The 26,223-nt window shown below is 46.0% G+C and overlaps 2 protein-coding genes across 4 annotated transcripts in view; one reads left to right on the forward strand and one right to left on the reverse strand.

Annotated features, from left to right (window-relative positions):
- Positions 1–8,084, forward strand: part of PPL (periplakin) — an 86,248-nt gene extending 78,164 nt beyond the window's left edge. The window contains exons 19-22 of the mRNA XM_070955322.1: positions 617–700; positions 1,473–1,589; positions 2,534–2,626; positions 5,302–8,084. Of these exons, the coding sequence (XP_070811423.1) occupies positions 617–700; positions 1,473–1,589; positions 2,534–2,626; positions 5,302–7,965 (2,958 nt within the window). The 3' untranslated portion in view covers positions 7,966–8,084. The remainder of the gene's footprint in view (positions 1–616; positions 701–1,472; positions 1,590–2,533; positions 2,627–5,301) is intronic.
- Positions 8,085–10,526: 2,442 nt separating this feature from the next.
- UBN1 (ubinuclein 1) overlaps positions 10,527–26,223 on the reverse strand; it is a 45,992-nt gene continuing 30,295 nt past the window's right edge. The window contains exons 15-20 of one of the 3 annotated variants that reach the window (XM_070954845.1): positions 25,433–25,475; positions 23,004–24,260; positions 20,393–20,645; positions 18,787–18,912; positions 18,401–18,472; positions 10,527–13,701 (exon numbers count right to left, since the gene is read on the reverse strand). In XM_070954845.1, coding sequence (XP_070810946.1) covers positions 13,649–13,701; positions 18,401–18,472; positions 18,787–18,912; positions 20,393–20,645; positions 23,004–24,260; positions 25,433–25,475 — 1,804 coding nt within the window. In that variant the 3' untranslated portion in view covers positions 10,527–13,648. The remainder of the gene's footprint in view (positions 13,702–18,400; positions 18,473–18,786; positions 18,913–20,392; positions 20,646–23,003; positions 24,261–25,432; positions 25,476–26,223) is intronic. The other 2 variants (XM_070954846.1, XM_070954847.1) reach the window with 2 other exon arrangements.

The following is a 26,223-nucleotide window of genomic DNA, read 5'->3' on the forward strand; positions in this document are numbered from 1 at the left end:
GATGCTACTGGTTTGCCGAACCGGTAGTAAAAAAAGTTAAAAAAAAAAAAGTTCCAAAGATCAGCTGAGTGACACGCGATTGTCAGAACTTTTTTTTTTTTTTTACTTTTTAAAGCATTTTAAAAATGCTTTAACAAATAGTTAAAAAATGCTTAAAAAGTAAAAAAAAAAAGTTCTGACGATCGAGTGTCGCTCAGCTGATCTTTGGAACCTTTTAAAAAAAAAATTAAAAGCATTTTTAACTAGCGGTTCTCTAGAACTGTTCAACCTACCTTCCCAAGACCCCTTTTGGTGTGTACTGTGCATGCTCGCACAGCACGTGTTTAGTGCGCATGTGCAGCCAGCAAACACGGTAGTAGTAAACTGGTTCAGATTTCACCACTGATCTAATGTCCACAGAAGTGGAAAGAAGGAGAGATGGAGAGTTTCAAGCTCCACTCACTGTGGACCAAGGTTCCATCCATCATTAGCTGTCCCAGCCTGCCATTAACTTTTCCCATAAATCATGGGCCCTTGGTAGACAAGGAACACCCCTTCCCTGCTCCCATTCAAAGTAAGATGGTGCCGTCCAACTCCTGGCTCTTTAAAATCGATACACCTTTGTTTGCTTTGTCAGACACTTTTGGAAGAAATTGCAAGCAAGGATAAAGAAGTCCAGAAGGTCTCTGCAGAAGCTCAGCAGTATCAACAGGCAGTGAAGGTAAGGAGTGGCATAGAGCAGAGGTCGGCAACCTGTGGCTCCGGAGCCGCATGCGGCTCTTTGGGCCCTCTTCCATGGCTCCCTGTCACCCTGTCGCAGCAGTGGCATGGTCGGACCCTAAGTGCGGGAGCAAAGCACTCCTGCACTTGCCTTTGTGCGGCAATGGCATTCCACTTGGTACATTTGCTGTTGCCACCAGCAAAGACTGCTGGGAGAGAATGGCGGGGGTGGATCTTGCGGGGTGGGAGCCATCCCCCAAGCCTGGCCTTCCTCCTCCTTTGTCGGCGGGGCCAAGAGAAAGAAGGGGACAGCATGGGGAAGCGCTCCCCTGCCCTGCCAAACACAACAGCCTAGCGGGAGATGGCCTGGCAGAAGTGCCCCCATTGGCGAGTTGGACGGCGGAGAGGCGCGGTCCGGCTCTCGCAGCGGAATGCGCCGCTTTCTGTTTCCTGTGCCTTCCCCGATCTCAGCCCTTTCAGCAAGAGCTATATTTCCGTTTGCTTTCGTTTCCCCGGGCAACGATGGCTGGGGCTGTGGGGCATGTGATTGGGTGGAAGTGAGTGACATCAAGTTGGCCACGCCCCCCCAGGTTTTGTGGCTCCCAGGGTTTTGTTTTCTGTGGGAAACAGGCCCAAGTGGCTCTTTAATGTGTTTAAGGTTGCCGACCCCTGGCATGGAGGAAGGACCAAAAAAACTACAGCCCCTTGCAGAATTGCACTTCGTAGGTACCTCCAGCATCGTCTGGATGTTACGCCCTCTCTCCTCTTCCTAGGACTATGAACTAGAAGCGGAAAAGCTGAGGTCCATCTTGGATCTGGAAAGTGGCCGTAATGGTTTCCTGAACAAGAGACCAAGATTCCAATCCACAGCCGTTAGAGTGAAAGAAGAGGTATGTTCAACAGGATTGTACCAAAGATGCAGAGAAAGCTACGCTTGGGGTAGGACCCCTGGCCAATAACTGGGGAAAAGAGGACCATCTGAAGTCTAGGATGAGGAAGCTGACTGGATGAGACTTTGGGCCAGCCCCTTTCTCTCAGCCCAATCCACCTCATTGGGTTGTTGTTATGGGGAAAATAGGAAGCAGAGTGCTAGGTATGTTCAACATCTTGAGTTGACTGGCTAGGTTCCTTGCAATTTTAATGATAATAATATATGAGGACCTGCAAATAGAGCCGCAGTGGCGCAGTGGTTAGAGTGCTGTATTGCAGGCTACTTCTGCTGTCTGCCGGCTGCCTGCAGTTTGGCAGTTCGAATCTCACCAGGCTCGAGGTTGACTCAGCCTTCCATCCTTCCGAGGTGGGTAAAATGAGGACTCAAATTGTTGGGGGCAATAGGCTGACCTTGTAAACCACTAAGAGGGAGCTGTGAAGCACTGTGAAGCGGTATATAAGTCTAAGTGCTAAAAAAAAAGCCAAGATAGGATCAACAGGCACCTTGGGTGCAATCCCAAAACATCTGGCGCATCCTTTGGAACACTATTGGCATTGGGAAAAAAAAAAGATCATCGGTCAATTGCAAAAGGCAGCTTTACTTGGAACAGCTTACAACTTGCAACATCTTTTAACACCATCAAACCACATCTGCTTCTCCCAGGTCCTTGGGAAGGACTCGATAGGTGGAACAAAAATGCCAAATGCAGCCTAAACATCTGGCTGATTGTGTTGTCCAAGTCCCAGTGACCCTGGCAGTTTGCAAATTGTTAAAAACACATTTAAAAGCAAAAAAAAAAAAAAAAAGGCAAGATGTCAAGATGGCTGAGGTAACAAGCCTCAAAAATTGTATTCTTCCAGTTGATCCCACCATCCTCAAAATGAACCCATGTTCCATTTGCAGGAAGCTCTCCTGGCTGCCAGATTCACTGAGATCAACGCCATCAATAGGCAAAGGCTGCAGAACCTGGAGTTCGCTCAGACCTTGTTGAAACAGGTAAATTGAAGAAACTCTTTTCTACTAGTTCTTGCCCAGAAAAATGCCCCAACTTTTATGGATAGAACCCAACTCCTACAGGTGCTTCATGGATGGCTACCTACAGATAAATTTTTTAATAAAACTGCAGAATATGAGGAAACTTAATATGAGGAAGCACCTGAAGGCAGGACAAGAAGCAATGGATGGAAAGTAATCTAGGAGAGAACCAATCTAGAACTAAAGAGAAATGTTCTGACAGTGAAGCTAGAACAATTAATCAGTGGAACGACTTGCCTCTAGAAGTTATGGGTGCTCCAACACTGGAAGTTTTTAAGAAGAGATTGGACAACGCTTTGTCTGATATCTATAAAGTCTCCTGCTTGAGCAGGTGGGTTAGGATAGAAGACCTCCAAGGTGCCTTCCAACTCTTATTAGTGTGATATAATAATACCCATGGACTCTACAGAGTCATCCCAGGAAATTTAGTTTGCCATAATAAATTATGATATTATTATTATTATTATTATTATTATTATTATTATTATTATTATTATTATTATTATTATTTATTGAATTTCTATACCGCCCTTCTCCCGAAGGACTCAGGGCGGTGAACAGAATAAGATTTCATATACATATAATAATTTTATGCTAGCCCTGCTTGCTGAAACAGAAAGGTCTTCAGGGTACGTCGGAAAGTGCGAAGATCTGGGATTATTCGTATTCCAGGGGGTATTTTGTTCCAAAGAGTAGGTGCCCCCACAGAGAAGGCTCTCTCCCTTGGAACTACTAGACGACATTGTTTTAATGATGGTACTATGAGTAGGCCTACTCTGTGAGAGCGTATTGGTTGGTGGGAGGTTATCGGTTGCAGCAGGTGGTCTCGTAAGTACTCAGGTCCTAAGCCATGGACCACTTTAAAGGTAAAAACCAACACCTTGAAGTGCACTCGGAAGGCCACCGGAAGCCAGTGCAGCTCGCATAGAAGAGATGTTACATGTAAGCGCCATGTTGCTCCCATAATTACTTGTGCGGCCGCATTCTGGACCAGTTGGAGCTTTTGGGTGCACTTCAAGGGGAGCCCCATGTAGAGAGCATTGCAGTAGTCAAGTTGGGAAATGACGAGGGCTTGAGTGACTGTGCGTAATGAGTCCCGGTCTAGAAAGGGACGCAATTGGCAAATCAGGCGAACCTGATAGAAAGCTCCCCTGGCCACGGCTGTTATATGATCTTCTAAACACAGCCGTGTATCCAGGACATGGCGGGTTCTTCAATGGCAGAAGTTGTAGATTGGTCATAAAAGGGAAGTTCACCCTTAACTTTTGTAGTCATTGTTGGGTAGTTGCAGGGAAGAAAACTATCCAGTGCAATGAAAGCCTGGGGATGGGGGGGGGGGGGAGAGAGGAGAGGATAAGGCTGCTTTCACAATTTAGGAGATGCTCCTGTATTTTCCAAAGCACCTCCTTTGAATGTTTAGCACAGCCCTGCAGAGAAATAAACAACAACAAATAATCTTCTTCCCCCCCCCCAAGAAGTGTTACAGGTAAATAGCTTTTGAGGACTTCACAACTGCTCCTTGTTAAAAAAAAAAAAATGCTAAGCAGTTAAGAGAAATGCATCACTGTCAAATGTTGTGTTCCAGCAAGTGATTTCAGTGAAAGAATAAGCATTTACAAGCTAGGGGCACAATTAGGAAATAGGTCTGAGATAATACTTTGACGATGACATAGAGAGATACTGGAGTGGACAGTAACACAGTCACTTTGCGCAAAGGTTCTCAAACCTCCAATATGACTTCTCAGGTCCAGGGAAATGATAGGAACGATAGGATATGCCAGCAAGGTAGTTTTAAAAAGAGTAAGTGTGTTGCAGTATAATGGTCCAATCCAAATTACCGTGTTTCCCCAAAAATAAGACCCTTATATTTTTTTTGCCCTCCAAAAAAGGCACCAGGTCTAATTTTCGGAGGGATGTCTTCCACTGAATCACCTCACTTGTGTGTGTCGCCCCTGGCCTCCTTTTTGCTATCGGACCTCTTCAGGAACTTCTTCTGTGGCCGACAAGGCTTTCCTGAAGGCCTCTGCAGCCGATAACTGAGCTCTGGATCGATCTGGAGCGCTGTTATCGGCTGCAGAGGCCTTCAGGAAAGCCTTGCCAGCTGCAGAAGAAATGGGCCGGTGAGGCAGGTGTCAGGGTGTGTAAGGCCTGGCTGCAACTGTCCGAAGATTAGTAGGACAGGTCCATCCCATCATCCCCAGCCTAACTTCTTACCCGTGCACCATGGAGTGGGTGGGGTCTTAATTAGGGCTTATTTTGTGGATAGGGCTTATATTGGGCGCACATGTAAAAAGCTAGGGCTTACTTTCGGAGTAGGCCATATTTTCGGGGAAACACGTATATTTGCTGAGAAATGAGCATCACCTCAGCTGAATAACTATGCATAAAATGGTACCAACTAGACATCAAGATCTGATTTGCATTAGAGTTGGGGAAGAGAATTTACTTCCTAGTTTAGCCTTCCCAACCTGGATGTCTTTCAGAGAAGCGGAGACTTCAACTCTCAGAATGTCCAACCAACAAAGTTGTACATTCTGGGAGTTTTCTGGAAGGCACCAGTTTGAGGAGCGATGCTCTTGCTTTAGGGACGCAGTTGAGATGGTTGAACTGACTCCTTGTTTTCTGTTCAATGACAGCAACCTGACCTCCAAATGTTAGAGGAATCCATTCACATCAGCAAGTCTAAGAAGCCCTTAGAAGAAATCTGGAAATTAAAGAAGGAACTGGATGATGAGTCCCAGTCTCGGCAGCATCTGGAAGAAGAGATCAAAGTCATCCAGCAGAATATCTTCCAGCTGCAGAACCAGAAGCCACAGGAGATTGTGCTCAGGAAGGAAGTGGTCAAGAAAATGCCCGACCCAGAACTGGATGAGAACTACCACAAGCTGCAACAGAACCTGACAGAAGAGCAGCACAAGAATCAGGGGCTTCAGGAGGAACTGCAATCCCTGAAGCAAAAGCTTGGCGTTCTAGAGCATGAGAAAAGAGAAGGTGGACAGGAGTATGTTGTCAAAGAAGTCTTGCGGATCGAGCCAGATAAAGCCCAGGCAGAGGAAATTTTGAAGTTGAAAGAAGAACTTGAAGAGCTCAAGAGACAGGAAGGAAGCCGGCAGAATGAGATGGCCCTTCTCCACCGCCAGATCGCAGCTCTTTCCAACGAGAAGATCAGGGATCAGGAGAGAGTGACTGAAAAGGCGATCGTGAAGATGCAAAATGATCCCCAGCTGGAGATGGACTATAAGCAGCTACAGGAGAGTAAACAGAGGGAGAGTATGCTGAGGCACGAGCAAGAAGAAGAGCTGCGTTTCCTCCAAGACAAGCTGAAGCGGCTGGAGAAAGAACGGGCCATGGCTGAGGGCAAGATCACCGTGAAGGAGGTGTTGAAAATGGAGAAGGACGTAGCGACAGAAAGGGAAGTGAATGAACTGCGGCGCCAGTATGAGGAAGAGAAGGCCAAGACCCGCTTGAATGAGAGAGAGAAAGGCGAGCTGCTTAGGAAGATTCAGGCTCTGGAAGAGGAGAATTCCATGGTGATCGTCCAGGAGAAGGTACGGGAGATCATTCGCCCAGATCCCCAAGCGGAAAACGAAGTGGCCAACCTTCGTTTAGAAGTGATGGAGCAGGAGAGGCGATACCTGGGTGGGGAAGAGCAGCTTCGGGCTTGCCAGGATGAGCTGGTGACTCTGAAGAGCAGAGGGCCACGGGTGGAAGTTCAAGAGATCATCAAAGAGGTCATTAAGTACAAAACAGATGCAGAAACTGAAATGGAGATGCAGCGACTCAGGGATGAGATTGTAGATAGGACCAGAGCCATTGAGAGAGCAGATCTGGAGATCTATAAGTTGAAGCAAGAAATCGAGACCCTGAAGGAAGCCAAGCCTCACATCCAAGTGAAGGAGGTCCTTCAAGAGATCCTGCAGTACCGGGAAGACCTCCAGACAAAAGAAGAAGTAGAGTCCCTGCGAGCTCAGTTGGTTGAGGAGCAGAAGAAGCACATGGACTTGGAGAGGGAGAAGAAGCAACAGGAGGAGATCATCAGGCAGAAGGAGGAAGAACTCTCCCAGGTGAGGGAAAAAGTGGTGAAGCAGGAAGTGGTGAAGCTAGAACAAGACCCTGCCTTAAAATCGGAGATGAATACCTTCTCACAGAACATTGAAAATGAGCTGCAGCAAATAGACTCGCTTCGGACTGAGATGCGCAAGCTGCAGAGGAGACGGTCACACCTGGAGCGTCAGTTGGAAGATCTGGAGAAAGAAAGGAAGGCCCGCAGGGAGGCAGAACTGGAGGTGCAGAGGCTGAAGATCAGACTGAGCGAGCTGGAGCAACAAGAGAAGGACACAGCAGAAAAAGTCACCGTGAGGCAAAAGGTGATCCTTCAACAAGATCCTCAGCAGGAGAAAGAGCACAGCCTACTTAAGTTGGAGTTGGAAGAGGAGAAACACAAGAAACAAGTGCTACAAACGGAACTGGAAGCCCTGCGGAAGAAACTGCAGGCCCTGGAGAAGATGGAAGTCAAGGAAAAAGTGGTCTTTTCAGAGAGCGTCCAGGTGGAAAAGGGAGACACCGAGTACGAGATTCAGAAGCTGAAGAACAGTCTAGATGAGGAAAGCCGACGGAAAATGCAAATGGACTCCGATATCAATAGGTTGGAGGCCAAACTTTCTGAAATGGAATTTAGCAATTCCAAATCTTCCAAGGAGTTGGACTTTTTGAGGGAGGAGAACCACAAGCTCCACATAGAAAAGCAGAATCTTCTTCTGGAGATGAGGAGTTTGCAGTCGGAAATTGAGCTCACGGCGATAGAAGCCCAGGATTTGAAGAGCATGGCCCAGGCAGATCGACCTATCAATCTCGATTCAAGGTTCCATAATTTGGAGAAAGAACTGGAAGACCTGAAAAGGCTATCGCGAGAAAAAGACGAGGAGATTGAACAGCTTCAAAACCGTCTCCAGACCGTCGCTATCAAGAGGGAGCAGCGAGAAAACCACCTGAGGCGCTCGATTGTGGTCATCGATCCGGACACAGGGAAGGAGATGTCTCCGGAAGAAGCTCATCGTTATGGCCTTATTGAATGGAGTTTGTTTGTCAGGTTGAAAAGCCAAGAATGCGACTGGGAAGAGATCACTGTCAAAGGGCCAAGTGGTGAATCTTCGGTCATCTTGGATAGAAAGTCAGGGAGGAAATTCTCCATTGAAGACGCCTTGAAGCGTGGAAGATTAACGATGGCTCAATATCAGAGTTACCTCAACAAGGAGATGTCTATTCAGGAGCTGGCGATTTTGGTATCTGGACAAAAATAACCGCTTCCCTCTCAACCTACCTAAAGCAAAACTATTTTGAAGCTGGTCCAGAGCTTGTCTTGTTACAAATCCAGAAGTTTTATATTATTTTAATGCTTCCCTCAGATCTATCTGCCAAAGCCTCCTGTGTCTTTATTCAACATTTGGGTGCTCTTTAAGCTTTAGGTCACATGCATCAATCTTGCCCAAATCGAAAAGATTCTGCTCCTGCATTTGATCAAGTTGCTCTTCTCCAAATTTATGATGGACTGCTTCCTGGCAGAGATGTAGCATATATCCAGCATTTTATCCAGTCTGGATGATCAAAACCACATATTTCAGTTTGGCATCTCAAAGATTCTGTCGACTATAAAGTCCTGTGAAATGGCTTCGGTGTTGAACTGAAATCTGGGCATGTCCTATCGCCATAAATTCAGAATTAGATGGCCTTGAGTGAATGCGCTTCCCCCCCCCTCCTGCAGCATAGAGAGGATGCTATCTTACCTTTAGGAATTATTTTAAAGTTAATGCAGTGTATGGGAAACTCTTAAGCACTTTAAAGCATTGCCTGAAAACCTTATTATAACTGCATCAACTGGTTTGTTTCTTCTGGAGAATAAGTCGAAGTTTAGGAAAAGTTATCCAAAGGAAGAGCAGGTGGCTGGTAGGTGGACAGCAGACGCTTAGCTATCTTTCATTGACATGGGCAAGTGAAACGTGGTTGAACGTAATGGACTGGCATTAAAAACACAACATGGGAGATTTACAAGAATGATACAATCGTACCACGATCCAACCTAGCATTTTGTCATGCTGGATCTTGACTTTATAAAAAAAAAATGTTATCTACATGATATGGGAGCGGTCAAATTTTAAGGCAGTAAAGATGTATGTATATGCGTGTTTGATGATGGTGTTTATCCTGTGGCTCAGATTATGTAGAGGTTTCTAATTCTTTTAAAAAAAGGGGGGAAGATTAACTATCACCAATTCCAAGTGCCTTTATTTTCCTCAGTCTCACTTATAAGATGCATGCACTGTTTTTGCTGACTTATATTTGACTGTTATGTATTCAAGTTATTTGTTGGAGAAGGGAAATGGGAAAAGTTATTTATACCCCTCAGTTATAATAAAGAAATTATCTAAATTAATCTTTTGCCTTTCCGTCAATAAATGAACATTATAGGCATTGAATCTATACAGTTGTATACAAAAAGACACAGAAGATGGAATTGGGTAGGTCCAGTCTAATGAAAAGAAAAACTAGGGATAACATGTAGCAATGTTCCAATATTTGAGGGGCTGACACAAAGAAAAGGGGAGGGGGTGTCTCAGAACTGAAGAAGCTTCTTGGATGAGAAGCGAAATGTTTTCAAAGGTGGGGGGGGGAAGCAAGAAAGTCCAGTGGCCTTTTGGAAAAGACCCTTTGAGACAACCATGACCTGGATGATTGAGAATCTCCATAAATACCTAAAGCTGTGTATTTCCAACTTTGGTACCTGCCAAATCTTCTACCTCCCAGAATTTTCAGCAAAGACCTTGCTGGCTGGGAAATTCTGGGCGTTGAGATCCATCCATCCTGTTGTGGCCCGCCAGCGGCCAACAGAGCTGGCAGCAGATTGGGAAAGTGAGGAGGTTGGGGAGGAACGTGGGCCAGTCCTGGACTCCGGGGAAGGCTCTGATGAGGGCTCTGCGTTGGAGGCAGAGGAGGGGCCAAGGCCATATGCCAGTTATCAGTTGCCTTCCGAGTCAGACATCAGTGAGGCAGATGAACAGCTGGAGCCTGTTCCATGCGCAGAGTTGCCAGACGAAGAGAACAGCTGAAGAACAAGGGGTGACTTGGGAGTAAGGCCACAGGTGGACGATGAAGGGCCCCTCCCAGAGGGAATAAAAGAGGAGAGAAAAAGGAGGGGAGTTTGCAGGAGACAATTAGTTCGCTTAATTGGTTCGTAACTTTGAGACTCCTTGCCAAGTTTTGAAGATATCGGCCTGGCAGCTCTCCAAGCCAGATAAGGTCTGTGACTGTGAATTCTCCCTTGAAAGACTTTGCTGGATGTGAATGAGAGGAATCCACGGTAACTTAATAAAAAGGGTTTTTTGTCGGGGGACAAGGAGTCTGCTTCCTGCTCTTGGGAAGCCTAGGTCAGAACACATCCATCCATATGCATGCATGCATGCATGCATGCATCTACCCCCTCACACATCCATCCATCCATCCATCCATCCATCCATCCATCCATCCATCCATCCCCTAAGCTGCAGAAAGCTAAAGCTATCAGGACTCCTTCCCTGCAGTTGGCAGCTTCTAGGGACCTTAGATCTGACATCTCATCCATCTTTCAGCGATGATGCCAAGGAGCTTTGCATCTAATTGCGGGTATCTCTACCCTTCAGTAGGCCGCCCCCTTTCCCCCAACCCTCATTTCGGAGTAAATGAAAAACGTTCTGGAAAAAAAAAAACAATTTTATTCAGTTGCAGTATACAAGATTAATCATTTCCCATGTCACCTCCACCCTCCTTATTTTCCTAGAAAGGCTGCCATTTCCCCCAGCCAACCCAACCCCCCCACCCCTTTCTCCCAAACACACAAAAATAAATCACAGCTCTTTCCGCACATAAAAAGAGGCTGCTTTTTAAAATTTTTAAGTGCCATCTGGTGGTGCTTATGCCCACCGTAAACAAAATCTCCCCCAAGAGTCAAAAGCCAAGGCAGGCACAGTCCTGGGCGAGCAGCTCCGGTTGCCGCTGAGGCACTGCCCGCCCGCCTGCCTCCCCCCCCCCCGCCGTTCTTTGATCTTGCCCTGCACCATGGCTTGCTTGTTAAGTTCTACTTCTTAAAACACAACGGGGTGGAGGGGAAGGGAGGAAAGCAGGAGGGGGAGAGATTGGGCAGAAGTTCCACCACATAACATTTCCCTGAGGCAAGAGGCTTTGTGAACATTTCCTTTTTTTAAAAAATAGATAAGGGGTTCTTCTCCAGCTGTGGCAGGCACCAGTACGCGTAGCAACCAAAGCTTTTGGGAGAAGAGGGAGGAGGGGGGGGAGGGATAATGGCTCATGCAAGGCCCAAATCCTGCCAAGTGCCAAGCGCTTGTTCCTATGACTGATCAAAAGCAGCTTTTCGAGAGGTAATTAACACAGAGTGGGGACTGAGCTCTGACGAAACACAACACCCCTCCACCAAAATCCACGTACTTAAAAAAAAAAAGAAGAAGAAGAAGAAGAAGAAAAATGCGTTTCAAAAAGAAACCGGGCGACTTGAATATGCCGTCTTTGGCTCTTCCGCTGCAACGTTTTGAACAGAAATAACTTAAGCCCAACGAGGCCAAAATTAACTATTGGGAAAAGAAAAGGCCCCAAAACAACCAAAAACAAACAAACAAAAAAAAATGCAAAAGACTTGAAACAATTTAACCAAGAATCCTAAGACCCTTCAAAGGAAAGAACTGGTTTTCTAAGATGGGGTGGGGGTGGGGGGAGGGAGAGGGGGTTGTCTCAAATCAAACAGAACTCGCTGTTTGTTTGTTTTTTAAAAGGGGGTTCGACGAATCGATGAATCAAGTGCTTTTCCTCTGTTTGAGTTGGAAGAATCAGTAAATTGGGGTTAAAAATGGAAGAAGAGGCTGCGAGAAACAATTTCCACTGGCCGCAAATAGACACTCAAGTTGGGGCTGATAAGCTTTCAAGTTGAGTTTGGGAGTTTGCAAGAAAAACAACTCTGCAACTCTGGCAAGTAACTGCCCTGGCTAGTTTAATGAGCCTTGTACCGTGTGCGCTCAAACATGTTTTTGCTCCAAACAATCCCAAAAGAAAAATGGGATAGTTGATGCTTGTACTAGTTACTCCTCTCCTACTGCAAGGCCTATGTTTCTCTAGAAGGGGCAGCAGATTGGAGAATCGAACAGTGACAAGCCAAGCCGAAGATTTAGATCATCAGCTTTACTCCAAAGTAACCTCCAGACCAGATCATCATCATCATCACCTTATTTTTAACGACCCCATGATCCCTTGCGGGGTGGACTCTGGGCAACTGAATGGAGCAAGCAGAGTATTTTAATGGCCGGATGCTCTTCCTGTCGCCAATGCGGAGTTTTGTTCAGCAGGTAAATTCTCAGTGTGCCCAGAGAGAGAAATATCTGCCTCTACCTAGGATCGAACTCTCACAGCCTCCTGATGGTGAGATGAGAGCTCCACCTCTAGGCCACCGCACCACTCCTAAACTCCAGACCGGATGCTGCGTCAAAATTAGGAGAATCTGCCCCCAAATCTTTAGCACAGCAGCAAAACATAACCAATGTAGGGCAAATGGTAGCCCTGGTTGGATTTTAAAGGATCCCCAGCCAGTTAAAAGAGTTGCAACTAAGAGCTCAAGAAAGAAAGGAGGGGGGTGGGAGTCTACTTAGAAAATGACTTAAGTCCTGAAATAAAACAGAATCTCCCTTCCATTCAGAGCATAAGGGGGAGCTCTTTTAGCTGTTCCAGGCACAAAGAGACAAACTCCCATGTGAGCAAATGTGCCCCCACATCAGGTCACTGGCTGCATAAAATGTGCCAGACCTCAAAGCAAAGCAGGAAGTCCTTGGCCTTGGCTTGATTTTGCAAAATGCTTAAAGAGAACTCGGGGCAGAGAACTGACAGCTTTCCAAGAAATGCCCAACCCACGCTATCAGCGTGGCATCCACCGGCGAGCGCGGTTAAAATGGGAGTGACGATGGACCACCCCTTCCCCTCTCACCCTATAGCCCCCCCCCAAAGTTCCCTTAAATAAATCCCGATGCATCTTTAAATAACAGAGAAGGATGTTTTAAAAAAGGAGAACGTTAAAAAGCTCTTGGCGAGCTCCCACCCAAAAAAACCAACAAAAAACAAAACAAAGAGAGCTTGGGATAGGTTGCATTCTGGCTCCACCATCAAAAGGCACTGAAATGACAGCTTCGTTATACACATTGACCCATGGGGGGGGGAAGGGGGGAGGACTGGGCTTAGCTCCATCCGATGTCTTCAGTGGAGAGAAGGGGGAGAACTGGGCGTGTTGAGGAAAGGGAAGAAGGCAGGGCAAGAGAACGGCCAAAAAAAGACCCCAATCGGCGTTTCGAGGTCCACAAGTGCATCTTAAGGCCTCTCAAAAGTCTTCACTTCCTTCTGAGAGGACCAGTGAGCTGCCACGGAGGAGGAAAGATCTTCCAGGCAAGGATCAAGCAAAGCTTTCGGAAAGGTGCCTTCGGGGAGGAGAATCACACCCCCCACCCCCCCAGATTCACTCAGGGCCGACCTTCCATGAGCCAGTCCATCCGCAAGCAGAAGCGAGGGCCTTTACAAGACTCCGCTTGCAGAATTAAGAGGCACCTGGCAGGGACACATGGGACCTGGCTTCTGGAGATCTCTTAAAAGGATCTCGCCTCCCCCCTGATCTGGACCCTGGAGGAACTTGAAGTGAGGAGTAGGGCCTGCGAAATGCTTCCTTCCTCAGCATTCGGCTCAGACAGCTCCCCCTTCCCCGATCCTCTCCCCCCGCCCCTCCGCCAGGGAAGAATCTAGTCCAAACTGGGATAAGGGGAAGTGGGGGGACCTACAGATCGATTCCACCGAAGAAGGAAGAGCAAGGAAGTAAGTAAGGGGAGAGGCTCCCTTGCTGCATTCTGCAGGCTTTTTTTCCCAGAGCTGGTTGTGTTCTTTTTTGTTTTGTTTTGTTTTCCAGAACTGTCACAATTTCCGCGGTTGTACATTGGGCCCTTTGCTGTGTAGCTGAGAACTATCTGAAAGAGACACAAAACATAAGGGTCATGAATATACATGGCAGGGAAGCTCCAAAATCTTACACAGTTTCGACTTCTTTCGGGCATACAGATTCACAGGGCAGGAAAGGAATTGTGATGTCCAGCCCAAAAAAAATTCTGCACTGGGAGAAAAATAATAATTACCTATGAACAGAATTCATGGCAGGCGAATGGTTGTGTCGTAATCTAGACATCCTCTATTATGTTATTAAATGAAAAGCACGTTTGATTATGTGGTTGGTATACTAGAGGCAGGAAGAGAGAGATTATTTAACTATTTATAATCTCCAATATGGAGAATGGATTACATGAGGAAGATCAGGCAGAAGACTTAACTGGCTGATTGATTGGTTGAATAAATACATTTTTAGATTAAAAAAAGGAGAATATTTGTAACTCAGGGTTGAACTGTGGGGCCTTTGGTGCTCTCTGAGCTTGGTTGGGGGTTTTTTTGCAGACGTTTCATTACCCAACTAGGTAATTCCATCAGTGCTAGTGACTAGCATTTCATTATCCAAACTAGATAATGTGACGAACACTGATGATGTTACCTAGTTTGGGTAATGACGTCTGCAAGAAAACAACCAAGCTCAGAGAGCACCAAAGGCCCCACATTTTCAGACTGTCCAACTCCAGAGCAATTCTGAATGGCTTCATAAATTAAACAACTTTATACGAAAATAAGCACAGGATAATACAATTGATCACATCAACATCTAACTCAGAAGAGGCCCAACTAACCCACCCACTTGTACAATAATAATTATTCTAATACTACTACTACTACTACTACTACTACTACTACTACTACTACTACTACTACAAGATTTTGCCACAAACAAAAAACTAATCCAATCAGTCCCGAGTGCCACTTCATGTTTTGCAAGGAAAATTTTACATTGCAGAAGTTACTTTAGTAAACAAAAAGCGAGTGTCTCAGAGACTTACACAGCTCAAATATCAGAAAATATTATAGATCTGATACTAGGCAGTGGTGCAAGTAAATATCCTCCCTACCTTAACCACCACAGATTCTCATTTCAGTTCAATGACAGCCGGAGAAAATCATAAAAAGGAGGGGAGGACTCCTTTGAAGAGGTCTTTAAAGACACTATTGGAATTCGTCAGCACAAAAGGACAGTTTTGGGGCATAGGATATGTGCAAATAAAGGCAACAGGAATTGTCCTCTTTAGACCCCCTTTAAACAGTATTTTACATGCTGGGTTTTGATTTATGACATGACATGCTTTCCCTGTCTTTCTAAAAGAGACATCTTAAAACCACTACAGATCAGTGGTACTGCAATTGTTATAGTGTCCTTTCTGCTAGATTCAATCCCTCTCTGAAATCTTGTGATTCTCGGCCTTCGTAGACAATATTGAGCTAAATAAAACAGATCGAATAACCTAATAGTTCCTTACAGTAGTGGCCAAAATTGTGGAAGTCTTTTGGGAAAAGTGTATTTTCGAGGTTTGATGGCTAATAACACCACTTTTTTGGGGGTGGGGGTGGGGGGAGTTTCAAGATAATCCTATTCCACTGCTGGAATGGCCTGGGAATAGCCCGACCTTCACCCAATTGAAAATCTATGGAGACGACTGAAGAAACTTGTTCGTCAGAAGCGACCCAGCAATAAAACCCAGTTAATAGAAGCAATCCTTCAATCTTGGTTTCACATTGTAACAGCTGCAGAACTCAAAGGCTTGGTTCACTCCATGGGAAGACGTTGTAAGGCCGTAATTCATGCTAAAGGTTATCCAATTTAGGATTAACTGACATGGTGTATATCTCATTTTTTTCTATGTGTTTCACTTTTCTTCTTTATACTGTAACTGCTATTCTAATAGCAAATCCTTCCTAAAAGTTATTGCATGACATTCTTGATTAAATTATCTTTCCATTTTCCATTAATTTTATGCTACTACTCCAAAAAAAAAAAAAAGTGGAGTTATTAGCTAGTTTTAGTAAATACACTTTTCCCAAAAAGGAAACTTCCCAAAAAGTTTCCACAATTTTGGCCACTACTGTATGTTCTAACCCAAATAGCTAAAAACATTAAGCGCAACAATACATTTAATAACAGAAAGAAATCAGTGCCACTAATTAAATTGCAACAAACTGCAGCTAGTCCTTGACTTATGACAGTTCGTTTAGTGACCATTTGAAGTTACAATGGCACTGAAAAAAGGGACTTGTGACCATTTTTTCACACTTACGATATTGCAGCTTCCCCAGTCACGTGATCAAAATTCAGATGCTTGGCAACTGGTTCATATTTATGACCATTGCAGTGTCCTTGTGTGTGTGTGTGTGTGTGTGTGTGTGTGTGTGTGTGTGTGTGTGTGTGTGTGTGTGTGTGAGAGACGTGATCCCCTTTTGTGACGGTCTGATGAGCCAAGTCCATACGGAAGCCCAATTCACTTAACAGCCGTGGTAGTAACTTAACAAATGCAGTAATTCTCTTAACAACTGTGGCAAGAACGGTCATAAAATGGGGCAAATTCACTTAACCAATGTTTCACTTAGCAACATAAATTTCAGGCTCAATTGTGGCTGTAACTCGAGGACTACCTGTGTTACACCCAGCACACGATAGAGGCAGTCCTCGACTTACTACCAATCGCTTAATGACCTTTCAGAGCTATGACGGCACCGGAAAAAGTTATTCATGACCCTGTCCTCTAAGTTATGACCATTATGCCACCCTTGTGGAAACAGGACCACATTTTTAGTTACTTGGAAACTGACTCACATTTAAGACTGTTTGCAGTGTCCTGCAGTCATGTGAACCCCTGTTATGACTTCTTCTTTTTTTGCCATTTTCCAGCAAAAAAATAAAAAGCCCACCGGATAAGGTGGATTCAAATTTGCAAATCGTTCACATGATTCGCTTAAACGCTGCGATCTGCTTAATGAACGCAGTCACTTGCTTTACGACTGTTGTAAAGAAAAAATAATAATTCCCTCAACACTGACAAACTAGTTAATAAATCTGCACTACTATTAATCTTCTCATCGTTCCTATCACCCATCTCCTCCCACTTATGACTGCATGACTGTAACCTTGTTGCTGATTTATATTGACTGTTTCCTAGTATGATTCGATTATTTGTTCCCTATGATTATCATTAAGTGTTGTACCTTATGACTCTTGACAAATGTATCTTTTCTTTTTATGTACACTGAGAGCGTATGCACTGAAGACAAATTCCTTGTGTGTCCAATCACACTTGGCCAATAAAGAATTCTATTCTATTCTATTCTATTCTATTCTATTCTATTCTATTCTATTCTATTCTATTCTATTCTATTCTATTCTATTCTATTCTATTCTATTCTATTCTATTCCATTCCATTCCATTCCATTCCATTCCATTCCATTCCATTCCATTCCATTCCATTCCAATCCAATCCAATCCAATCCAATCCAATCCAATCCAATCCAGGACGGCTGCCTTTGGGGAGATGAAGCCTTTTAGGGTTGAAGGCTTTATTAATTCGTGAATACGGAGAAATGATGAACCATTCACTTCCTCATTTATTAGCAGGAAGACTCAAATCCAGGACGCCCACTGACAAGTTTAACATGGGAAGCCAAATGGGCCTCTGAACGCCCAGCCATGGGAAGACATATAAATGACCCCACAAAAAAAAAAAAAGGGGGGGGGGAATTTGAACTGCCTTGTTCAGCAATGGACAACCCTGAATAGGATTCACACCTCACACGGCAGCATCTGCAGACTCTCCCTATATAAATGGGCCATAGGACCACCCCCCGTCGGCCAACTGTAGCAGATCATAGAGTGACTGGCTATAAGCCGAGGGCATACACCACTCCAGTATCTGATTTTTTTAAAAAAAATATAAATGATGCTGTGCTTCAATGGTTAGATGGCCTGGACCAGAGGTTGTCAACCTTTTTCTTCACCACTTTTGTGGCCACGGATCCCCCAAGACGTAACTCAAGATTTAAATCGTAACCTTTCTTCGAGCCTTCGTGGACCCTTGTGGCGGCATCGTGGGCCCCCAGGGGGTTAGGAGGCCATACGTGAGAACCACTGGCCTAGACAACGTTACATAGATCTTTTTAACCTTTCTTTGATTGGGCTCTACTAATTGAGATGATATGTTAATATACGGTACGTTGCTAGTCAGGGGCGGGCTGCTGGGGGTTCGCAGGGGTTCGGGAGAACCTCTAGCTAAGATTCTGTGCAGTTTGGAAAACCCCCAAATCTCACTCCTGGCTGGCCCCGCCCATCCCACCTCACCCCTCCTCTCCCAGGAGTCCCCACATGGCCCGTTTTGGATGCAGGTAAGTGCAGGGTGCACATGGAGGCTCGGGAAATGAGAAAAACAGGCCTACCAGAAGTTCCAGAGGGCCTCCGGAGCCTGGGGAGGCCGTTTTCGCCCTCCCGGAGGCTTGAGGAAAGCCTCCAGAGCCCGGGGAGGGCAAACGACTAGGCCACGCCCACCATGGCCACGCCCACCCAGCAACAGCAGAGAACCCTTAGTAAAATTTTTGAAGTCCACCCCTGTTGCTAGTCCTCGTACCATGTGCCATACGTTAAATAAGTAATAATTGGGTGATGGGCAGGCAAAGCTGGGAGCCGTCCCAGGAGGTGCCCGCTGAATGATTTGAAAGCGCACATAACCAAACAAGAGTGACGGAGGAGTTACCTGGCAAACTGTGGGTTAAATGGGCAGGCGGCCCTGCCTGATGGAGGCTGGTGGACAACCCAGCCAGAAGACCTAGAAAGGAGAGGGGAATTGAGGAGGAGGAGGAGGAGGAAGAAGAGGAGGGAGGAAGAGAAACAAATGTACATTGAAGACAAATGAGCCGAAGGTGATCTATGGATGGATTTAGATGAAAAATGACCCGCCCTCCACCCTCCAACCTTTGCCAAAAACTCTCCAGCAAAACCTCTTTATCTCGTATCTGATTGGCTGCTCAGCAAGTTCACCAGTAAAGGTAAAAAAAAAAAAAAAAGGTTTGGCTGACATGCCACGAGTATGGAGGTGGTAGCTGAACACATAAAACCAGATGCTCTGAAAAAGTGACGTACCTGAAGGGGCGCAGGGCATTGGATGGGGCAAAATCCCAGCAACGATTCCCTTCCCACAGGTCAAGTCATCACTTGAAAGTGCGGTTCTCAAGGAATGAGCTAGCAGGGGCAGCCTGGACTGTCTCCCTGCCAGAGCCAAAACATTAATTCTCCGCTCCCATCTCACAGTTTTACTTCAAATAATTATACACCACTCTACAAATTCCAGCTAACAGCGCCCGGCGGACGACAAAGGACAGCAAGTAGAGCTACTGCGATACAATAACGACAAAAGCATAGCCAGAAGAAGGGAGCAAGCGACCAAATAACACCACAGATGACGTTCGAGGCCATGTAATGCCTGGGAAAACCAGGGGTAACTACTGCAAAGCCCATCATCCAGCACCAACAGCACAGAAAAAAAGGCAGAATTTCAGCAGCGGGTCTCCTATTTGGGAAATATTTTATCTCTCCGGTGGGGGGGGGGGTCTGCATCTATTTTAGGAGTGCAAATCACCAATGAACACTTCAAGGACACGGTTACATTCGTAAGGGGGGTAGTTACCCTTCCCAGAAACCTAGGGGAGGGGGCTTGCTGGTCAAAGAGACAAAACAGACTTGCCAATAAAGGAGAAAATTTGTAGCTCAGGGTTGAAATGAAGGGTCCTTGGTGCTTTCTGAGCTTGGCTGTTTCCTTGCAGATGTTTTCATTAAAATAGGTAACATCATCGTTAGCGATGCAAACAGCCTTGGCGGTAGCTTACGTCTGTTAGAAAGCATGTTAACTCCAACCTATCGGAAGTTTTTGAATAATTTTTGAGGTCCATGTGGGAAAAGCCCTTCACTTAAGTCACTGAACCCAAAGCTGAAAAATAGGGGTAGCACTAGCAATAGCTTTTGAGTGCATGGCAATAAGGCCAAGCACTTATTTCAGGGTTCAAAAAAAATATAAGACAGGGTCTTATTTTCGGGGAAACACGGTACTTTGCAGCTTTCTCTAAGCGGTTTACAGAGTCAGCCTATTGCCCCCCCACCACCACCTGGGTCCTCATTTTACCAACCTCAGAAGGATGGAAGGCCGAGTCAACCTTCAGCCAGTCAGGAATCGAACTCCTGGCCAGGGAGCAGTGAGTTAGCCTGCAGTGCTGCATTCCTAACCACTGTGCTACCACGGCTCAGTTAGATCCATGCTATTACGGACTCTGTATGCGGAGATGTGCCACGCAGGGACTTTTCATCTCAGACCCTACCCATGCTGTGCCAGTGGATGGAAGGAAGGGAAAAGGAGATCTTAGGAGATCATGGACATGAGAAAGTATTCTGGGATGGACTGTCCCAACCGCAGGACAGCTTTTAAAAGAGGATAGGGCCCAGGCCCAGAATTGTTGAGATGCAAAAGCAGAGCGAAGACAGTGACAATGACAGACATAAAACACGAGCGAGACAGAAAAGGGATCTTGGTAACTCATTGGAGGAAAGTTCATGGAGATGAGCTTTTTTTTTTTTAAAAAAAAAGATCCCTTTGGGGTAAGAGCAGGCGTTGCATGTAGAAGCATGGGGAGCACATTATCTGCAGCAATGCTAACAGGCTGTAACCCCCCCCCCTACTTTCCCAACCAGCACTTACTATGGCCAACGCTGTGATGGAATGTCGCTGGGGCCGGTCCTGTGACTACCACGTCCTTTGACACGCCAGCCTTGGATGAAGAATCCGAGCTGTAGGAAATCACGTGAAGAGGGAAGGAATGGATTGGCGATATAATCCCCAGCGGAGTAGAGCTCAGTGCAGTGGGCAGCTTTGGGCTGTTGGACTTGTAGGAAGGAGACAGGACATTCAAGGAAGACGAACTGGTCAGCAGGACTGCTCCACCGGTTCCTTTCTGGAGACGGAGGGGAGACGGGGGGGGGGGGGAGACGGGGTTGGTAGGAGGAAAAAGGGTGAGTGGATGAGAACAACAGCGGTCAGAAGAAGAAGAGCAAACGTTCCACTTTTCTCAACTGTCAGGCTCCACAATGTTGTAACAGTAACAGAGTTGGAAGGGATCTTGGAGGTTATCTAGTCCAACCCCCTGCTCACACAGGAGACCTATACTAGGGATTCGAACCGCTGAACTGCTGACCTTTCTGATTGACAAGCTCAGCGTCTTAGCCATTGAGCCACCTAGTCAGGTGTAGATCAGGGAACTTATTATTTTACAAAGAAAAAAGGTTTTTGCTTCGCCCAGCTTCCCAAAATTATGACAAGCACGAGTTGAAATAAACATTGGCACTTGCAAAAAAAGGGTCTCCTATAGTAACAGAAGTACCGCATTTTTTGGAGTATAAGATGCACGTTAGTTTTTGGGGAGGAAAATAATAATAAGAAAAATCTGCCTCTGCCTACCAGCATCCATCAGTATTCATCTGGCTAGCGTCCTGGCAGTGTGTGAGGGTTGAGGGCTGTTTGGAAACTGAAACAGTATTTGCTGTGTGAGTAATAAGGAAGGAGACGGCAAGGAGCCTGGGCGTTAAGACACTCTGCAGCTCTGAGTCTGTGCTAAAGCTGCAAACTAGTCTGCTGCTCAAAACTGAAACTCCTCTCCTCTGCTTGTGTTTTGCTTGGAAAAACCTGCTTTTGGTATTGTTTATTTTACTTCATGTGTTGTATTATATATAAAGAGAAATTATTGAATCCTGCTGAATCAGTTACTTGTGTGTGCTTTCTGGATGTGATTGTTGCTGCAAACGCTAAGTCCTTGCAGCAAACAGCCAGGTCACCTTCAGCACATTATTGCAGCCTGATTCAGCCTGAGCAGCTGATTGGGGGATGGATGGGCCTCCTGGAATACCCCCAATCAGCTGTTCCGGGCTGCAGGGATTGCCACAGACCATCGCCGCCTCCGTGCCTCGCTTTTTTGGCTACATTCAGTGTATAAAACGCACCCAAATTTTCACCCTCTTTTGGGTGGGGGGGGAGTGCATCTTATACTCCGAAAAATACGGTACATGGTTTAGAACTGCTAATCCGTTGTATTCCAGTAGGGAAGTATCTTTTGAGGCATTCAACACAATCTCTATGTAGGCTTGTGATAAAATTTTTGGTTTTTTAAAGGATTAAAAAACAACAAAACACCCGTTTGGCAATCTATTTCAAGGGTGTCAACTGTTCACATAACTGTATGTACTGTGTTCTGAAATGAAGAAGTGAACTGAAGAAGCTTCTTGAATGAGAAGCAAAATGTTTTTAAGGAAAAAAAAAAAAACCCAAGAAAGTCCAGCTGCCTTTTGGAAAAGCACCTTTGGGATAACTATGACCTGGATGATTGAGGATCCCTATAGAAATCAAGAAACGGAGGTTTTCTTCCATTTTTAATGAATGCAATTAAGGTCACCGTGAATGTATGGATCTTTCGTTTATAGATGGCACTAACAGACAGGGAAAGGAGAATTAGCACAAGGATCAACGTGTCTATTGAGATTCTCAATCATCCAGGTCATAGTTGTCCCAAAGGTGCTTTCCTAAAAGGCAATTAAGACTTCCTTGTTTTTTTTCCCTTGAAAACAGTTCGCTTCTCATCCAAGAAGCTTCTTCAATTCAGTTCACTTCGTCGCTTCAGAACTGAAGAAGCTTCTTGGATGAGAAGCAAGATGTTTTCAAGGAAAAGAAGCAAGAAAGTCCGGTTGCCTTTTGACAAGGCACCTTTGGGACACAAGGGCCAACATGTTGCCCGTGGAGTCCCCAAATTAAAATGAGGTGGGCAGCTGTTTTTTAAAAAAAAAAAAAAACTGGTCAGAAATTTGAAAGGTCACCAAGCCTTGCTTTGTTTGAAGCATTCAGGCAGGCAGATCTCATAAGCTGGGTTCAAGGACATTTGGGCAGAACTCACCTGTTATAGTTTGCAAGTTTTAGGTGGAAAAGAAAGAAAGAAAGAAGGAAAGAAAGAAAGAAAGAAAGAAAGAAAGAAAGAAAGAAAGAAAGAAAGAAAGAAGGAAGGAAGGAAGGAAGGAAGGAAGGAAGGAAGGAAGGAAGGAAAGAAAAAGAAGGAAGGAAGGAAGGAAGGATGGAAAGAAAGAAAGAAAGAAAGAAAGAAAGAAAGAAAGAAAGAAAGAAAGAAAGAAAGGAAGGAAGGAAGGAAGGTAGGTAGGAAGTCGAAAGTGCACAACGATATCCGCAATCTGAAACAGCTGCACCTTATCTGGATGGTGCCGATTTGCACTTTGAACTTGGAAAGTTCCTGAGCCAACTCCCGGCTACTCACCGGCCCAGAGGTAGAGGATACAGAGCTGCTAACCACGGCAGGTTTCAGGGAAGATGTCAACAACTTGGCCACTCCTTGCGTTCCTCCACTGGAGCTGACGTTGGGACCTCCCGGCGGAGCCACCAAAGTCAGCTTTTGAGGGACGAGGGTCTTCTTCACCATGGAACTGGGCGAGGAGCGACTGGGAGCCTGCCCAGTGGAAGGGACAGAGGCACCTGGCAGGATGTTGCTCGAAGACGGGGAGCTCTGAGCTGAGGAAATGCCGGATGATACGTTTCCGGCAGAAGCCACGTGCCTGGACAGGGCCACAAAAGGTGACTTGAAAGGCTGCCCTGAGGAGCTAGGGCTGCTGGGATGCTTCCCGACATAACTCAGAGAGACCGAAGAATTGGGGGTCTTGGGAGAGATGGTTGAAGAGGAGGAGGAGGAGGAGGAAGGAGAGGAGGAAGAATGGAAGGTGGGAACCTTGGTGGGGGTCTTGACTTGTTGCTGGAGGAGAGGGCGCTGAGCCAGCGGGGAGACGATCTTGGGGTTCTGCAGCTTGACAAAAGGTGGGGAAGGGGGGAAGCTTTTCTGCTGCTGAGCAACCAGAGGAAACACTTTGACTTGGGGAGTCTGCACCGGGGTTGACGTCTGAGGGCCCTGCTGCAGCGCACGGGGCAGGCTGTGGTGTTTCGGCTTGGCCTGGTGGGCATCCAGATGCTTGGAAGGAGGACTCTGGCAAGGGAGTTCTTTGTAAGCGGGGGCCTCAATTTTTTTCTCTTGAGGAGATTGGCCTAGCGCCAACGCCTGTTCGGCCAAGAAGTTGAGTGGAGACTGCACAGAGCCTCCTGCAGCTGAATGAACAGGGGCGGGAGCTGCTTTGGGGAAGATCCTCTTCTCTTCCAAGCTGGTCTGGGTCGAGGGCTTCTCCACGGGCGTCTTCAGAGCTGGAGAGAGCGTGAAGTCAGGGCTGCTGCCTCCCGTCCGGCTGTTGAGCGCAGCCAGTTCCTTGGAGACAGCTTCCAAAGATGAAGTTGTGTGATGGATCAAGTCCTCGTCGAGGGAATCGTCCAAGGTGAAAGGAGGAGGGGGAGGAAGAGGAGGAGCGGCCATGGAGCTGGTGACTGGATTTGAACTCATAGCCAACAGTTCCCTAGTTTGAGGGCTGAGGCCGACAACAACTCCCTGGGAGTCTGGAGAAAGAGAAACTGCACCGCTGGAGTGGATCAATGGGACGGGAAGGGGAATCTTCTTCTCATGTTTGCCAGAAGGCTCCTAAAAAAAACCCCACAACAGTTCTGTGAGAAATAGTCCTTTCCTAGGTCAATCCAATCGTCAAACGAGTTTTGTGTGATCGCTTTTGGAGACATTCTACTACTCTGCTAGGCCTCAGAAATACTGTATTTTTCAGAGTATAAGAGGGGGAGAAAATCTAGGTGCGTCTTATACACCGAATGTAGCCCCACCCACCCACTGGCCCCCACCCTTTGGCCTCTGACTCTCAGCAGTTTACCTCCTTGCAGCAAACAGCCTGCTTTACTTTCATTTTTGTTTTCAGCACAGCTTAATTAGCACAAGTTGATTGGATCAGCCTCCCGACTCTCAGCTGTTTTGCTCTCAGCTGTTTTGCTTGAGCCTCTGCTGCTTGCTGCAAAGAGGTAAATTGCTGGGAGCAGATTTTTTTTTCTTGTACTAATCAAGCTATGCTGAAAACGAAAATGAAAGCAAAGCAAGCTGTTTGCTGTAACGAGGCAATATTGCTGGGAGGCAGAGGCAGAGTTCTTTCTCTTGTTTTCCTCACCGAAAAAGGTAGGTGCGTCTTATACTCCGAAAAATATGGTACATTATAGCAGGAGTGTCATCAGGGTTGTGTTTGACCTTGGGAGGGCTGGGACGGGCATGGCTAGGGTGTGCGTGGCCAGCTCGATGTCACTCGCCTTTGGTGGCCCAAATGCTCTGCCAGTGACAACAGGCTCCTGAGCTCTGTTTCCGGCTGCGATGGCCTCCTGCAATCCTCTGCCAAGGAAAACGGCCACACGTGGCCCTCCCGAGCTCTGTTTTCCCTGGCAGAGGCATTACGGGCCGGTCCTTTGCTATTTCCATGGGCCAGATCTAAGCACCCTGTGGGTCGGGGATCTAGCCCCTGGGCCTTGAGTTTGACACCCCTGCATTATAGAATTGCTTGAAATTTTTCAGTCCCTTTTTTGTTATCTCCACACACAAAATAACTACCTTGTTTAGTTATTAGATGCCAAAATCCTTGGGGTACAAGCTTCCTACAATTCTGGAAAGCGAAACTAGGAAATTTGCATGCAGACAAAATGATCAAAGCCAGACTGGAGACCCTTTGTCATACAAACCCAGTCACACCTTCGCCATTATGGCATCCCTCTGCAATCTCCCCCAGGGGCTGAAAACTCTGGGGAAAGTCTTACCAAATCACTCACCTTTCCCTTCACCTTTGGAGGGGCCATCACTTTTTTCTTTGTTCTGAGGGAAACACAATGGAGAGAGAGAGGTTTGCTTTATTTCCAAGAGAATGAAATGCAGGGTAATAAAACTTGCCACAGTGGCTAACATGAGGACCTTCTGGTGCTTGGGGCAGGCCATAAATGCTCAAACTGGAACACAAATCCAATTTATTTAAGTAACTTTCTTTAAAAAGATTTGCATATTTAAAATGGAACATGTCCCTGCTGAAAGTCATTAATTAAAGTTGCTTGCACTTCCCAGTTAAAAGCCTATTGAGCAGGAAATGTGGGAAAAATCTGCACATATTGAGTTCTTAGAGAATAGTGTCAGGGTTCTGACAGAATTAACTCATGAGTCTCAACCAAGTTTCAAAAGAAATTCAGTTATTTATTAGGAGCAACATGTCAGCAACTACCCAAATGAAGTCAACTCTGCCCTTACGGCTCAACTCTGACCCTGTTTCCCCCCTCCTCTCAGGCTGTGTCATAACACATTCTCCAACAAGGCACTTTTGCGGGCTGTAGAAAACACACCTTAGTCCAGCTCTGGTAATCTGAGATCCAACCTTGAGGAAGGTATGCGTGAAATGTACTTTTGAACGTGGCTCTTGAACTGCTTATTCAGTTCTCCCCCCCCCCCATTCCTTCCCACGGCAACTTAAGAGCAGACCAAAAATGCTTTGCGAGTTGACAATAGGATGGGTTTGACACTACATAACATAGATGTCAACAAGGATCTGTTGGTCCCATTATTTGGTACCCAGTTG

This window comes from Pituophis catenifer, unplaced genomic scaffold, assembly GCF_029215685.1.
Source record: "Pituophis catenifer annectens isolate HBS135680 unplaced genomic scaffold, rPitCat1.0.hap2 SCAF_16, whole genome shotgun sequence".
In the NCBI taxonomy this organism is placed as follows: domain Eukaryota; kingdom Metazoa; phylum Chordata; class Lepidosauria; order Squamata; family Colubridae; genus Pituophis; species Pituophis catenifer.